A 17,277-nucleotide genomic window follows, 5' to 3' on the forward strand; every position below is an offset into this window, starting at 1 on the left:
GATGTTTTTGATGAACCTTTATCACTTTTGTTAATAAAAGTTAGCTTAGAAAAAATCACGGAGGTGCACTTAATGCTGGAGTAGTACTGTTTACAAGGGCATGTATCACAGGACAAGGGGAAATGGCTGCAAACTGAAAGGTGGTAAATTTAGATTAGACATTAGGAAGGTATTCTTTACTGTGAGCGTGGTGAGGTACAGGAAACAGATTGCCCTGAGAAGTTGTGAATGCCCCATCTCTGCAAGTGTTAAAGGCCAGGTTGGATAGGGCTTTGAACCACCTAGTCTAGTGGAAGGTGTTTCTGCCTGTGGCAGGGGAGGTTGAAATGAGTTCATCTTTAAGGTCCATTCCAATCCAGGCCACTCTATGATTCTGTGATACTTACTTAAGAAAAAAAATGCGAAAAACCCAAAAAATGCGAACTAAACCATTGTAATTTTATGCATGAAAACAGGTGTCATGAATATGTTGAAAAAGAAGGGTGAATATTTCAGACCTCTCTGTTTGGTTTTAAATGCTATAGTCACCTACAGAATATAAGATACAGCAATTACAGCTAGCCAAGTCCTGCAAAGTCATCTTTCAGACCTGTGCCGGACTTGTCTAACGGAAGGCTGTTCAGGTAGTCCCAAGAATAATCCTATACTCATCTGAGGTGTGAGATATCCAGTGGGCTATGCCTAACCTGTGTGGAAGAGAAACAAGAATACCCTGCAGTTTAAGAAACTTAGGGAAATGGCAAACTGTTGGGGATGTCCTACACTTAGACTGACTTGCAGACAACACTCCTGAAGTCCCAGGTAAAGGATTTTATAGGAAAAAACAACAACTTCCAACAAACTGTAACTCTGTCTGCTATAGCTGACTGGACAAAACACATGAAATGTAATTAAAACTGGTGATTTTTGCAAAGTGCTTTCAGTTCAAGAAATTGGCAGTTGCTTTGAAATTGACAAAACTTTGCTTCAGAAATGTTCCAGTCAAGCAGAAGCTTGTAATGTATGTTTGTACAGAGGGAAACTGCCACTTTGTCTGTCATCTCATTTAAGCTTCTCATTTGGAGTAGTGGGAGTTGTAGCCTTTGCTCCAGGTTTGTGAATAGATGATAACAGCCACTGTTGATAAAAGTATTTAAATTACAGCCTTGTATTAAAGTTACTACAGTGCAAATATTCAGGTGAATTTGAACACTAGATAGGCTTTACAGTGAATAACTCATTGCTTAAATGTGGACATAATAAGGTAGCATTCTTCCTAAAAAAATGTACAGCTTGTGTTGCAAAGCTGAGACAATAAAATCCTTACCAAAGAAAGAAAAGTAATGCACAACAAGAGCAGCTGTGTTTGCCTTGGGAGACTCAACCAGACAAGACAGGCAAAGATCTCTTTATTTTTTTTATGTTACTCCCACTCTCAGTGAAGTCTTATTTAAAATCTGTTACTGAAAAATTAAATTAATGAAAAAAAATGAATGAATATAGGAGTTTTTAGCATTTAATTTTGTCTTTATTTGAGGCTACATTTAACAGTTTTAATCAAGTCTTTGAGGCTACATTCATTAAAAGCTGATGATTTTTCTTAACGTTATGTCAGCAAATTTCCCACAGTTATTTGTATTTCTGAGGAAACACAAAATCCATAGCAGGGTATTATCTACAACGTGCTCTTTTGATCATTGCTTACTTGGCTTTATTAGGTGATTCTGTAACCTCAGGACTTGTTGATACTTCACAAAGAATATAGAAACACTCTATTCCTAACCCTCTCTGGGAATGCCAGTAAATTACAATAGGGTAGTTCATTGAGAGTACTGCCCTCTGTTGGAATTGCTTTTAGAGAAATGCAGACTTGGCTAACCCAATGAATTAAATTCTCTAAGCAAAAAATGTATGTAGTGTTAAAAAAAAGTCGATTTCCATCTGTTACTATACAGTGCAGTGCAATACAAAAAGTCTTCTAAACTGCATGCTGGAGACTGATCTTTCAAACTGAATGAGTGCCTCACTTCAAAAAGAAACTGCAAGTCAGATGCTTCTTTCTTATACAGATCAAAAATGTGCTGTTGAAATGGCAGATCTAGAGACTGTTGGTGTTGGTTACAGTACATGTGGCAGCAAGCAGTGTTCAGTCCCTGTCTTGTGCTATCTTTCTGTGCAGTTTATCTGTTCTGTATAAGCATGTAGCTGCGGTTGATCCAAAAAATGTTCCCCAAACTGGAAAATGGGAATCAATCTCACCTGAGATAATGTATAAATTATATATCAAGTCTATATTACATCCTGCCCTAGAAGGCAAGGGTAACCCATGTTCTTGTTAATAAATCTCTAGGGGCAGATTAGAGTGAAACACCATTGAATAGTTAGTGTCTGTAAATATATATATATATATATATATATATATATATATACACACATATATTCCACAATTTGGTTGGAAAGACAAACAGCCAATTGTAGCCATTTTAGTTCTTATTGTCTGCAGTAACATAGCAATATAAAAGTATTAAAATAGCACTAAAAATGTGTAAAGAAACAAAAGAGAAAAAAAGGGCAAATATGGAAAGATTTATAGTCAGCCCCCTTGTTGGTTCCAGAAATGAGGCTTGGTATAATTTTGATGTCTGTTGCTTGAAGTGAAGATGTTGGTCCATTGGGGGTGGGGAAAGTCCGTAAAACTCAAAAGATTTAATGAGTTTTGTATGCTCAGGTTCACTATCTTTACAGCTGCCTATTATGCCAGTGCAGTTTAGTTCAACATGGCCCATCAGCAGAGATGAGCCCCTTCAGGCTCACGTGAGTGTCCCTGATACTGCCCAGGCAGCCCTCTGCATTTGGGTGGGTACTTGGCACATCAGCCTGCCCCCTGAATGTTTGAGACTTTAGCGTTCCAGTGTCTCTTCCAGTATTACTTGTGGATACGTTCTTCTCCCCAGATCTGGAATGGTTGGACAATAGCACCCCCTTTATCTTTTGTTAAGTTCCAGTCACAATCCAAATTCCAGTTAGTACGTGTATTTGGGGAGGGGTGGGCTTTGGTGGTCATAGATGAACACCTGCTTCTTTGAAGTTTGCTGTAATGGGCAAAAGCCCTCCAGTGATTTTACCAATGTTTACCCATTAACAATTTCAGTCTCTCACAGTCTAACTCACATCCTTTTTTTCTAGTAATTTTTGTAGAGACAAAAGCATGAAGAGTAAGAGTCCTTAAGGAAACTGTCTAAGATCACTTCTCTTTCTTTGATTTTGGTCGCATTTTTAAAATAATTCCACTTTTCTTTTTTGGCCATCTCTGAGTAAGTATAAGGTTTACTCATCTATCAGTTCATTTTTTTTTTTGTGATAACCTACATTTGTTTGCTTTCTCTGTGGCCTTTATCTTCCTTCTTCCATTTGTTCTCTGCCTTAGTAATGCCTAGAGCTGAGATAAAAGAGGATACAGATTCAGTGTGGCTGAGTGAAACATTCTCAATAAATTAAAGTGTTGTGCTTTCTCCTGATACATTCTAGGATTAATTCAGAAACACTGTATTTTGATATTTAGTCAGTTTATTTTTCAGAAGTTTGCTAAATGGGTGTATGGAATTTTACCTCTAAAATACAAAGAGATAATTCTAGGAAAATGTGATGCCCAGTCATGAGCTTAACTTGGAGCACTCAGCCTTCTCTAATCTGCTCAGAAATGACAAAATTTTTCCCTTAAATGGGGCTAGTGAGCACTCCTACACACCTTGCATAGCTTTTTGACATCAGAAGGGATTAATGAGTTTAGAACAGCTCAGTAACAGAAAGAAAAACCCTGAAGTAAGCTACTTCAGACAGATAGAATATCATGGGCCCTAACATTAATCCTGTTACCACAAAGAGGAAAGGATTGAATGATGATATAAATTACAGAAAGTAACGCAAAGTTCTGTCTTTGTCATGTTAAAAAAAAAAAAGATTAATTTTTTTCATGTACGCTATCTGCTAAAGTAAATCATCCTATGACACTGGGAAATAGCACAAAGTAATAACACCAGTGCATGATAATAAGAGCTGCAGTTCTTGAAGATCATTCATCTTCAAGAAAAGAAGCCTAAGATAAAAAGAGATGAAGGGAAGTGATCAAGCTCCTGGGTATTCATGAAAGAACAGAGTGGTAAACTCTTGAATTCTAGCTTGTTATTTTTCAAAAATTTCCCATAAAATAAGACAAAAATTAGGCTATTGTGTTCTTTCATTCAATGAATGAAATAAGAGTGAGATATCTTACGTAGTTTTTAAAATCACTTGACAAATAACAGACCATGATTTTTCTACTGTTAAAAGAAATTTTAAAATGGATATTAAGAAATTGCATGAGCATACCAAAATAAAAACATGGTCATTTTATTGGGCTGTTTCCGTGTCACTTAAAGAGAACAATAGTCTGTAAAAGAATTGTGAAAGTTCACAAGAAGTATGAAGTGCTGTATAAACCATCTATTCAGATTATCTATAGAAAAGCTTTGCAGACCTTTTAGAAGTCACCTCCACATTTCCATCAGCTACATTAATACTTGAATAGCCAAAACTAACTTTTGAACATGCAAATGTGAGGTGATGAATTTGTCATGATTGGAGCCCATGCCATGGACTTCATACTTGGTGACAAGTCTTGTTAGCAGCCCTGTGACTACTGTAGAAAACTGGTTTTGTATGCCTAAGGAAGAGCATTATCTAAGAGTGGAAATATGAAGGAAGATGACAGAAAGCATGCTAACAAGAAATTTATGAATGGTGTTCTGATCCAAAAAATTATTGGTAATTCACCTTTTTTATTTGATGTCCATCTCTTGTCATTCTCCCTTTAAGGCTGTGTCCCTCCTACTGAACAATTCAAATTTAGCTTTGAATAAATTTTGAATAAATTAGGTTTGATTGATTAAGGGAAAAAAGTTAACCAAGTATAATCTTCTCCTGAAGATACTGTAATTAGCATGTGTTTAGATAGCAGCTCTGTACTTCTTGTTTACAATGAAAATAGATGACCACTTTTTTGCATGGCATTAGGGGATACCAAAGGAAAAAAAATACAAGCATTTTATTTCAGACAATATGTTGGGAATTTTTTCTCAGATATACATTTTAGTCTCTAGAATATCCATTTCAGCCATCATAAGTGCTTTATTATTTTTGAAACAGTATGTGTTGTCAGCCTTAGGCTATCAAAGCATTTCTTAGAAGAAGAATTGTGAAACCCAGCACATATTTTTATCTCCCTTTGTGTCTGTGATTCCTAATACAGGTAATCCACCTAGCATATATAAAGATTCAAACTTTTGGTTAATAATTACACTTTACAAGAAAGATGATCTCTTTTCAGAGCAGTTGTATCAGGTTATGTTCCTTGAATCAAAATGTGAATATGCCTATTTTTTTAAATTTATGGTGGATTGAAGTCTTTTTGGTCTTCTTCAGTTTGCCTTTTTTTTTTTCTTAAGAGAAGATTTGTATTTAGGACCCAAGACTGTTTTTCTAGGGTTCTTTTTTTTTTTTTTTTCTGGGAATTCACTTTCATTGAATGTGTCATAGACAAGATAATAATTTGGAAAAAAAACCCCAACAAACCAGCAACTAAGCTACTCTGACTCTGGCTAATGAAATAATTTTTCACCGAAGTGCTCTCTCATCCCCATCTTCTTATTTCTAAAAAATCTTCAGAAAAGTGTTAAGATATATTTATCTACAAGTTATAAAACACATGCTTTGTGGAGGCATGCGACAAGATGTTTACATAGTTAAAGCTTGCAGAATTAAATACATATTATAATTCCAAAACTCTACAGGTGAATAAGAAAATGACTGGATTTAGATCCTCAGGACTGAAGGATGATATCTGTGCAGTGTTTGCATTGCATGTGTTTCATGAACTGGCCAGGTGACTGGAAAAAGTACTTGCTAATTAGATTGTAGGGAAAGGGATGTGCTTTCAATTAAGTTATTACCTTATCAATTGCAAATAATAATGCATGGCTGAAGGTCAAATCATCAATTCTAGTAAACTTGTTATATTTTCAAAGATTCCTACTACAGTTTCATTGCTTTCTTCACAAAAATCAAGCAGATGATAGGTTATTCCTATTTCATCTACTGGGGAAAACATTTTGGTATTTCCATGGCTTAAGGCATCAACTGCCCAAAGACAGAAATGTGTCCTTTTTCAGCAAAATCTTTTTTTCTCTGTTGAAAAAAGTAATAAATTGCTGGTAGTGCACAACACTCACCCTCAGGTTTTATTACTTTATCTATGGATAAATCTTGGAAAACTACAATAATTAATTTCCTGTCAGAAGTGATTTATATGAATAATACCATTGTGTGCTTTTTCTTCCGTCAGAATTACCCTTAAAAATCAATGTTTCTTGTTTTCTGCATTTTCACATTTCTTAACACCATTATAGAAACAACAAGTTAGTTGTGTCAGGTAGAGAAAATAGGCTACAGCCACACTGAATATATGATGCTAATATGGGTAAAAAACTGTTTGGATGGCCAGGCTCAGAGAGTGGTGGTGAGCAGAGTTACATCCAGCTGGTTTTCAGTCACTAGTGCTGTTCCCCAGGGCTCAGTACTGGGGCCAGTCCTGTTTAGTATCTTCACCAATGATCTCATGGAGTGCACCCTCAGTCAGTTTGCAGGTGACACCAAGCTGGGTGGGAGTGCTGATCTGCTGGAGGGCAGGAAGGCTCTGCAGAGGGATCTGGACAGGCTGGATCATGGGCTGAGGCCAGTGGTTTGAGGTTCAACAAGGCCAAGTGCTGGGTCCTGCCCTTGGGTCACAACAACCCCAGGCAGTGCCACAGGCTGGGACAGAGTGGCTGGAAAGAACCTGGGGGTGCTGGTGACAGCAGCTGAACATGAGCCAGGGTGTGCCCAGGTGGCCAAGAAGGGCAATGGTATCCTGGCCTGGATCAGCAATGGTGTGGCCAGCAGGAGCAGGGCAGGGATTGTCCCCCTGTGCTGGGCACTGGTGAGGCCACACCTCGAATTCTGTGTCCAGCTCTAGGCCCCTCAGGTCAGGGAGCTCATTTTGGTACTGGAATGAGTCCAGAGAAGGGCAGACGAGCTGGTGAAGGGTCTGGAGCACAAGTCCTGTGAGGAGCAACCAAGGAAGCTGGGGATGTTTAGCCTGGAGAAAAGGAGAGTCAGAGGGGACTTAATAATTCTCTACAACTGCCTGAAAGGAGACTGTAGGTGGGGGTTGGTCTCTTTGCCCCAGTAACAAGCAAGAGGACGGAGGAAATAGCCTAGAGTTGTGGCAGTTTAGTTAGTAGGAAAAAATTCTTCACAGAAAGGGCTGTCAAACATTTAAACAGGCTGTCCAGGGAAGTGGTGTAGTCACTATCCTTGGAGGTATTTGAGAGACATGTAGATGCAGTACTTGGAGATGTGGCTTAGTGATGGAGTTGGCGGTGCTGGGTTGACTGTTGGACTCTATGTAATCTTAAGGGTGTTCTCCAACCTGAATTATTCTACAGTTGTGTGACAAATTCTGTGTTCTAGATGGATTTGTGTTCTGATCTGTCTTTTTTTGTCTTTCTGTAGAAGTTGGAATAATTTCTCTATGTAGGTAAGAAGGAATTGCATGATCTGTTGGTACTGAACTGTACGATTCATCTCAAGAAAGTGGTTTGAAAAAATTAATCCAGCTGGAGCAAACACAGCACAGAATCATTTAGTCAATAATTGCTTGGGGCAGGTCACAACTCAAAATGTTTGCGCCATTCCACTTCTTTCTTCCATCTACCTGAAGTCTTCACTTGCAAAGTAATTTTCTGTGGCCATGATTTTCTTGAGTCTTTTCAGTTTTCTGAAGCTTTGGGCAGTCACTGTCTTAAACTCACACCAAGGCTGTTACTCCTTGTTGTTTTGTGTACCTGAAGCCTCATTCCTCCAGTCTTTCCAGCAGCCCAGTATGCTTGCCCTCTGCTGCAATGAAAATCTCTTCCTGGAATCCTCCTGCATTTATTAGTTGTTGAACTTAGACTAAAATGTCCAGAAAAGTCTACAATGGCCACTGCTAGGAGGGTCTAGGGTCTACCAGAAGAAGTTGTCTTGCTGTCCTACTTCAGCTGATGTATTTCACACTGAAGTAGGCAGTTGAGTATAATGCCATCCACATGCTAGAAGAGTTTGCACACTAAATAGTCACTAAAAAGCCTTTTCAGAATATTTTCCTTGCTTGTAGTCCTTACCGGGATGATACATAAACAGAGGCTAAGAACAGTAACTTTTTTCTTTTTTAGTCTCAAATACAAAGGCAGAGTTATCAGCGTTTTCAGATATACAAGTCAGTGCAGTCTTATGGTGGCACAGTAGCAGGACTTTGTTTAGCCAATTACCTTTCAAAGACTTTTCTTTCAGTCTGAATTCTGTACTCAAAATGAGGTGTAATCACGAGTACATTGCTTAATACTGCTGTGCAAGGTTTTGAAGGATTGATTGAGCTTTGCTTTTAAACCTGAAACACTGAATGAGGAGGTGTCCCTGATAATAGCCTGTGGGAGGGTCAGGCTAAAGCGCTTTAACTGCCTTTTATGCCCCCTTCTGTGCATAATGCATTAACAGTTTCTTGTAATGATTTTTGGACCACTGGTCATGAGAAAATTAAATGCAATTTGAGACAGGAAACAAGACAAGTAAATGCTATGCAGATTTGTGCCTAGAGTTTTATCTTTTGTTACTTCTGTTTTCAGTTTCATATTCTTCATATCACAGCATTTTCCAGCCCATCTTACTCTACAGATCTTTTTGAAAGGGTCACAATATGTTTTTCTTCTTTATAGGTACATTCAAGAAGATAAAATCATGGAAATATTTGACATCTTTTCAGATCTCTGTAGAAATGGGCATTTAAATAAGACTGGTTCAAGTAACCCAGTTTTTTTAATTGTTTTTTTTTCTTCCCAACTTACTGAGTTTTCAATCAACAGTAAACAGAACAGTTGAACATTATTTTCTTGCATAATCAGTAAGAGACGGATGTTTGGCCAGAGAAAAGCTGGGCTAGAGTAAGACATCACAGCCTTTTTACTGCTGGCAATTAATTGTCCTTCTGAGAGCAGTTGCCTCTGCTGGCAAGAAGGTTTGTGGGAGCACAGACTGCTCTGCTTAAGAGTAATCATCTGTGTTTGCTTAAGCAATTTCAATAAGTGTGTTGAGTTAGCGTGGACCAGAGTGTACTTGGGAGTATTCACATGAGCTATGCCCCTGGCAGGGCTGCTGCAGGAGGTGTGTTTAACCAGCAATAATAGATGCAAGTTAGAACAGTAACATTTCATCCAACAGTTCGATTCATCAGTCCCTTGGATTCCCAGTTTGCGCCAATACATACACCCTTTCTATGTGTATCAGCCAAGAGGAAACCATATGGAAAACAGTTGGAGTCCAGATACTTCCTTAGTCACAGGATGAGAGACCTCTGCAGGCATGCTTCAAGGCATGAGGTTCTAGGACAGAGGTAGTTTGGGGACTGGGCTTACTTTTGTCTCTCTAGATGAGGTTTTGTGTTAAGTGAGCATTCTGTGCTGGTGCTTGCTGAGGGCCAGTGGGTCTTGCTGAGTGCAATAGCTTTTACAGAGAGATTGTCTTCTTGGAAGTTACTGTTCAACCTCTCAGCAGGAAAGCTTAGAAATGTTTGAGAACAGCATCAGAAGGGCTGAAGGTGAAAGGGGTGAATGAGTTTGACAGTTCCAGCAAAACTTAGAAAGGAGCTAGAGCTCTTCATAAAACTGCAATGTCAGAACTGTCACAGTTCTGCTTGATAGTGGAGGATTCTTGACGGGGCAAGACTCTGAGCAAGCAAATGTGACTCAAAATTTGCCCTGTTTTGACTAGGAGGCCTTGACCAGATGTCCACCAGTCCTTTTCCAGCCTAAATTGCTCTGTGCCTTTCTGATTCTTGCTCCCTCTAGATGCTAGGTCAGACACTGTGCAGACATAGTTTTGTCCTCATCGATGTGTTCCAATTCTTGTTTGTGTAATTGCAGTGGTGAACACTGTAACAGTATTATAAGAATCTAAATACAGATAGATATGTGTAATTCAGAAAATTATCTAAGACTTCAGTTGTAATGCTCAGTGGCATATAATAAATTGAAGCAAATCACTTTTTTTTTTTTTCTGTCATGAGCACGGGTATTCCTTTTGATACAATACCAGCAAATAAGAAAGTTCTTTGAGGTGGACAGGGCATGTTGCCGTACCAAGCTATATCGTACTCCTTCATTCCCTTTACCCCCTGCCAAGAATTCGTTCCAATCTCAGTTCTCTCCATTACAAACCTCATCTCTAACTAATAGCTTTCCAGCAGAAGAGCCTAGATTCATCATTGCTATTGCAGAGGAGAGGCTTGTGGTCTGTGATTCAGACAGGAGAGGTTGTTTTAACTTCCTTGTGTTTCATCTTGACTTCCCTTGGACTTGATTCAGTAATCTACCTTTTAAGCCTACAAATGGTTCAGAGTCTGAAATAATTACTTGTATCACAGTGGCTTTATTAGCTAGGGAACATTTGTGCTGGAAAGCAGCAACCTTGATTTCCTGAGATGATATTTTACCTAAGAAATAAAATTGTCTTGGAAAATGTCTGCCCTCTGTCTAATGGCTGCCTCTCCAAGAATGTTAAATTGAATGTTAAAGATTTTTGTCACAGAATTTTTGTCACTAGCACTTTGTTCAAAGGAGTTTTATGGCCAGATTTGTAGGTATGTGATGCAGCTCTGTTGAAAACTATATATTAGGATTGACAGGCTCATAACTTCTGCAGAGAAATTCATTATTAAGTTTTAGTTATTGAACAAAAATGTTTTAGTGCACACATGCAGCAGACATGCGTTGTGAAAGTTCTCTAATATTCTGACCTGTAATGTGAGAGGTACATAAACAGAGACTTTGCTGCGTAGATGCTAGCTGCATGGATTTTTTTTCTTTGATGCAGCAGCTGTTTTTTAAAACTGTTTATCTGTGAGCGGCAGAATATTACCATCCTTTTGATTATAAAATAAAACGAAAGTGCATACCACTGCCAGGTATCTTAACATAATCAAGGGCAGATGGAGCATGCTTGCTGTCTGCTAATAAAAGGGGAACTGAGCGAATCCAAACTGTGACATTAGCTGTTGCCTTTGTGACTGAGAGATGAACTCCATTACTAGGGAAAGTTAGAAGCTGGCAGCTGTACTTCGGTGGCTGAGTGTCTGCTCTTGCACTGTTGATGCTGAATGATGCTAGAAATGTTAATTTGCTTTCTAGGAAGTGTGTGAACATTGTGGCTTAGTAAGGTGGTAGAACATTAAGAAGTGTCAGATGGAGAGGTTAGTTAGACAGACAGATCTGTGTTTAGTCATCAAGGCATTACTGTGTTTGAAGTGGTAATTCAGAACTTTCTTAAAGCTTCCAATAATTAGTATAAGTTTTAATTAGTGTTCTTAGCCTATAACAAATGAATTTTTTTTGTTTCCAGGAATTCATAGCAACAACTAACATAACGAGATGTAATGGAATATTATGCTGACTTTATAAAACACCTTCACCATTTTAATCAACAGAAGTCATCCAGAAGTTAGGGTGTATTTCAAAGGCAGCTGTTGATGCAAAGAAGTAATAGTACCTTGAATATATTGAAATTAGTTCTATATGTGTTTCTTCTACTTATTTCAACAGGTGACTGAGCTGGAGTGTGTGAGCAGTCAAGCCAATGCAGTTCACACTCATAAAACAGAATTAAACCAGACAATACAGGAATTAGAGTCTACACTGAAGAAAAAAGAAGAGGTATCTGCTAACATTTCTTTTTGGCTTTTCTATTACATTATTTCTAAAACCTTTCAATATTAAGCTTGTGATGGTTGCTAGATACTGAATTATTTACCATTAATGTTGCAAAGTAAATTATTTTTCAACTTATTTGAAATTGTTAGTATTTTTCATTTATATAATTACATCAGCCTAATATAGAGCTGGGTATCTGGATAGCAACAAAAAAATATCATGTTTTCCTGCTTTTACCAAAAATTTCTGTTTGCAAAAGTAAGTCATAAGTGGTTTCCACAGGGCAATCATCACACTGATGCAGTCCAGATTCCCTAAGAAAGGAAGCTGTTGTAGGCTTGCTTTCTGTTTTTCTGGAGAATAGGATTTGAAACAAGTAATAGATCAATGCCTTTGTCCAGCCAGTCTCTTTTTCAGGCTCTGTTAATAGAGCTGACCTTTATGGTCCATAAAATCAATTCCATAAGATCAATTTCCTTAAACACATGCCAAACCCCTAGCCTAAAACTTGATATTTACTGTGCCATGTGCCTTGGCCTGGAGCAGCAGCAAGTAAATAAAAGAAATTGGAGTAACACATGCATTGGCATATGTCCTAGAGGAAAGCATATCTGTGCCAAAGAATGATCAAGAATCACCCCTTTATGGATGTAAGAAAGGGATGGAAGCAGCTGCACAGGAAGAATTATTTGCCCCATGTAAGAGACTCTGTGCACTGGCATGTATACTTGGAGGGGCAGTGTGTCTTGCCAAGCCTTCTCTCAGTGCTGTGAGGTGTTTCCAAGGAGGATGCAAGAGAAGCAGAGTCATTACAGAATATCCTCCCAAAATGGAACGAAGCCTTTTCCAAACTCCTTCCTACTTAATAGATTAGGCTCAGCTTGGTAATGTTTCCCATTTTTGTTGCCCATTCGCTTTTGAATTATCCTGAGTTGTTGGCTGCAAAGCAATCTTGCCAAAAGGAGTTCTAGGAGGTGAATATGCCTGTCTGGACAAGGGTACTTACTAGTTTTAAGTTTGATACCTTTTAGTTTTGTTCACTGTTCCTATTCTTGTCTCTGGAAGTGAACTAAGAACAGGTTTCTCTTCTGTTCACTCTTTCATCTATATTTCTTATTTTATACCTTATTATTTTCTAATTGCTAAATTAAAGATGCCATTTCTTTTAGATTCTCTTTTTCCAGAAGTCAATCTAAACAGGCAGTTTTTTGATGTTCAGCCCTGCTGCGGTGACATAATAAGAATTTACATTTGAAAATTGGATTTTTTTTCTTGAAAAAATGGGGAAGAGTAGATTCGAATAGAAGTTAAAGTATAAATTTGATTTTTAATTACATTTTAAATTATTGAAATAATTAATTTTTAAATTTGTTTTCTTAATTTTTTGGGCAAAAATTATTTCATGTCTCTTCAGAGGAAAAGAAAACTTGGACCTTTATAAAAGAAAATGCTTTTCTCTATTGTTATTCATTCACAATGGAGTTACTGTTTTGGGACTGTGATTCAGAAATATTGGGAGCAGGGCTTACACATCATGTTCTCTGATGGGCAGTAGCCAACTGCCAGTTTTGGTATTGTTGCAATGACTTTCTCAGAAGAAGAAGCAGGAGGCAGATTACCAGCACCGAGGCCAAGCCAGGTAACACATTGCTAGCAAGGTTGTTTCTTCTCCCTTAGGAAATAGAAGGATTGAAACAAGAAATTGAAAATGCCAGAGAGCTCCAAGCACAGAGGGATTCTCTGACCCAGAAGTTACAGGTGAGATGTAGTGCATCATCTTAATTTAGACAAAAGGGAAAAATTATCAGCAAGTGAGCAGTTCACATGTGCAATTTGTGCTATGTTCACTGAATGTGCCACATGAATGTGTAAGTTAGACTGCCCTGAAAGTGCTGGGTTGGGATGAACCTTAGGAATTTGTTTCAAAATTTCTACCTCCTCTAAATTGCTATTTTTATCTGAGGAAACACATCCACATTGGTTTTACGAGTCCACAGAGTACTCTCAGGTTAGCAAATATCCTTCCCTGATACATGTCCTGGACAGTTCTGGTCTCATTTTCACAGCAGTGTCTTCCCATATTTTTTGCATGCCACGGTCTGAAACGGTCTGTCTATGTATCATCAGCCTGGGATGAGTTTGTGTTCAGCTTTTAAATATACCTTGAGAAAGTAAGGTTACAGTTCTTTTGTGTGGTACAGGCTTTAAAACCACACTTTCTACATTTTCTTAGAGTTATTAAGAAACATTGTGCTTTTATTGGTTTTTAGCAGTTTTTTCTTACTGTGTGTAATGCCAGTTACCTGAGGCTGCTGGATTCCATGTTCTCTCATTATATCCTCCTGTGCTCCATCTGAGCTCTTTCCTGTCTGTCGCTGCCCTGGCCAGCATGCATAGCCACATTCCTTGTCACACCTGCCTTTGGAATGACCAAAAGCTTACGTGGATTACACTCTGGGTTCAGCCTTCTGAGTTTTGAAAGAACTGGAAACTCAGGCATTAAATAGCTCCAGCCCTAAAGTGCTGAAAGTGAATTCTCTTGGTTCAATGGCTTAGCATGCTGAAAGCGTGCCCCATTAGATCACAGCCATAGCTTAAAAATCATTAGGTAGGTATTCATTGAAATGTGTGACATGAATCGGAACCTCCATGAATCAAATTTTAACCTACAGAATAAAACACTAAAGATCAAATGAGTTCATTCATTTTCCCCATTCTTACGTCACCTTGTTTATACAAAGTTTATTACTTTGAACAGTGTTTAAAGAGTGTTTTGAGTACACCTGACCTTGCCTGTTCCAAAAGTTGTTGCTGGCTTTAGGCTAAATATACAAATTTTCATCTGAAAAGACATTTATGTGAGAGACTAAAAAGATACGTTGTAATAAGGGTTGGAAATCGTTCTAGCAATAGCAAATGCAGTAATTTTATCACAAGATCATACGAAAAGTAGCAGTGAGCCAGAATTGTCCTTGGCAAGCAGAATTATTAGACTAGTAAGAGATGAAATATTAGAAAAAGGCAAATTTTTAATAAAATTTTACCTTATAAAGTCAGTAGTTCCATTTTGGTATATTTTTGTATAAGTGATTCAAGGCAGTCCTGCCCAGAAGGACTTGGTGGTGATGGTAGATGAAAAATTCAACACTAACCAGCAGTGTGTGCTCACAGCCCAGAGAGCCACACGTGTCCTGGGCTGCATCCAGAGCAGTGTGGGCAGCAGGGCCAGGGAGGGGATTCTGCCCCTCTGCTCTGCTCTGCTGAGACCCCACCTGCAGTGCTGCATCAGCTCTGGGGTCACAGCACAGGAAGGACATGGAGCTGCTGGAGGGAGTCCAGAGGAGGGCACAAAGATGATCAGAGGCATGGAGCACCTCTCCTGTTCAGCCTGGAGAAGGTTGCATGGAGAGCAACCTTACCGTATGTGAAAGAGGTCTACCAGGGAGCCAGGGAGGGACTCTTCATCAGGAACTGCAGAGATAGGACAAGGAGTAATGTCTTCAAACTGAAAGAATGTAGGTACAGAATAGATACTAGGATGAAATTCTACTTGGTGATGGTGGTGAAGCACTGCTTCAGGTTACACAAAAAAGTTATGGATGCCCCACCCCGGAAATATCCAAGGCCTGGTTGAATGGCGCCTTGAGCAGCCATATCTGGAGGAGAGGGTTCCTGCCCATGACAAAGGGTTGAAACCCTTTGTTGGGTTGTTTTAAGGGCCCTTCTAACCTAATCCATTTTATGGTTCTGTGGTTGCTTAATCACCAAATGGATATATTTTGTATATACGTCCGTGTGTCACATTGTAAGTGATCTGTTTCTGGAAATGACTCTATATGGTTTTATTCATATTCATGTATTCAAATATTCTCTAAGGTCTATTTAAAGGATCACTTAGGATCTGAATTAAAAGGTGTCTTTATTAAGCTTAAACTTAATTACTGCCCTGATCCTGCCCCAGAAAAAGATCTTGAGTCTGTGCTTTGCTGTAGTTGTCCTGCTTTGATTATACTGGTGTTCTCTGAGCCACTTCACCCTACATCTGTCACATTGTCCACTGTAGCTTCACATTATCTCATGTATGTTCACTTACCTGACTCATCATTTATTTTCAGGGTGATTCTCTCCAGGGTTTGTGTCTGTTTCTCTCACTCTTTGTTCTTGTGCTTTATTTTTCCCTCTTGTGTTTTGCAAGGGGATTATGTAACTTGAAAATATTTTGGTAAAAATCCTCTATGAAAAATGCTATACAAAGAAATTAGTATTTCAAGGTGTATTTCATTTCTGATAGATGCATATCAGGAATTGATTAGATATCAATCTTGGAAAACTCTAGTGAAGAACAATATGTTATCATGAAGGTTAAGTATCAGAGTCCTAATTCCTGATTTGTAGTGTAGAGAAGTCATATCAGTGAGTCATGATCAGCATGACTCTCACAATAGGTCAGAATATCTTCATTAATATGGCTGATTCCTAAATGTAGCTGTTGTGTATGGTTTGAATATTTAATTCCAATCCTTGCACTGAATTCTGCAAAAGATTGTTACAGTGAGAACAACAAACATAACTAGTAGTGATTTATTTATTCTGTAAGAGAAAACAATATGAGAAATGGTTACATCTCATGAAAGAAGAGCTTGAAAAAACCAAAGGTAAAAAATCCAAATGCAAAATACATTTTGAAAAGGACCTGAATGTATCAAAGAGTCAATTTATTGTTGGATGAGACCAGATGCCAGTAAAAGGAAATGGCACAGTTAGGGGAATAGATTACATTACATGTAATCCACCTCTTCCAATCAAGAAGCTAGTTTTGAGGTTGGCTGATTTGAAACAGGAACTGCACATGAGCTGGACATGAACTTATGTTCATAATGCAATAACATTGCAGAAAGCATTAATACTAATTTAGGGTAAATACGCATAAGTGTCGAATGTAAATTTAAGTAGCATTTTTCAGAAATTAAAAGCAACATCTTCTGGCATATTTCATTAAAAATGTGCGAGAAGGGTCTGAAAGGTATTCTTCAGTGGTAGATACAGGCCAACAGAATGCTCTAGTCAAGCCCAGACATCACAATGTAAAGCCATATAAGTATCTGTAGATTTGTCCCAAAGTGGTCTATTTTATCACTGGCTTGTCCACTTGCAGGGATTAATTGTCATTAAGATAAGAGCAGTGGCAAGAAGACTTCATAGAGCACACAGATTTGGTGACTAGGAGAGGAGCAATGACAGGATGGGCAAATACTGGAAAACAGCAATCAGTTTTCTGTGTGCTAAAGAAAAGACTGTGTCACTCTGGCAAAGCTGAGAGACCTTGGGTTTCATTTTTATGTCCTATACTGTAATTACTTGGCCCTCAGAGGGTCTTGAACCTGTGCAATCACTACGCCAGGGAGGACTTGTAAGTACTTGGCTTGGAAGGCAGGAGTAGATGCAATGAAGAAGAGTCTTTACATGGTATGACTGGGTTATAACC

The 17,277-nt window shown here is 38.4% G+C and overlaps 1 protein-coding gene across 3 annotated transcripts in view; it reads left to right on the top strand.

The window, feature by feature from the left end:
• Nucleotides 1-17,277, top strand: part of HOMER1 (homer scaffold protein 1) — a 90,269-nt gene that overhangs the window by 67,440 nt on the left and 5,552 nt on the right. For all 3 annotated transcript variants that reach the window (XM_038125010.1, XM_038125012.1, XM_038125011.1), the window contains 2 exons: nt 11,685-11,795; nt 13,470-13,550. In XM_038125010.1, coding sequence (XP_037980938.1) covers nt 11,685-11,795; nt 13,470-13,550 — 192 coding nt within the window. The remainder of the gene's footprint in view (nt 1-11,684; nt 11,796-13,469; nt 13,551-17,277) is intronic.

Source organism: Motacilla alba, chromosome Z (assembly GCF_015832195.1).
Source record: "Motacilla alba alba isolate MOTALB_02 chromosome Z, Motacilla_alba_V1.0_pri, whole genome shotgun sequence".
Lineage (NCBI taxonomy): Eukaryota > Metazoa > Chordata > Aves > Passeriformes > Motacillidae > Motacilla > Motacilla alba.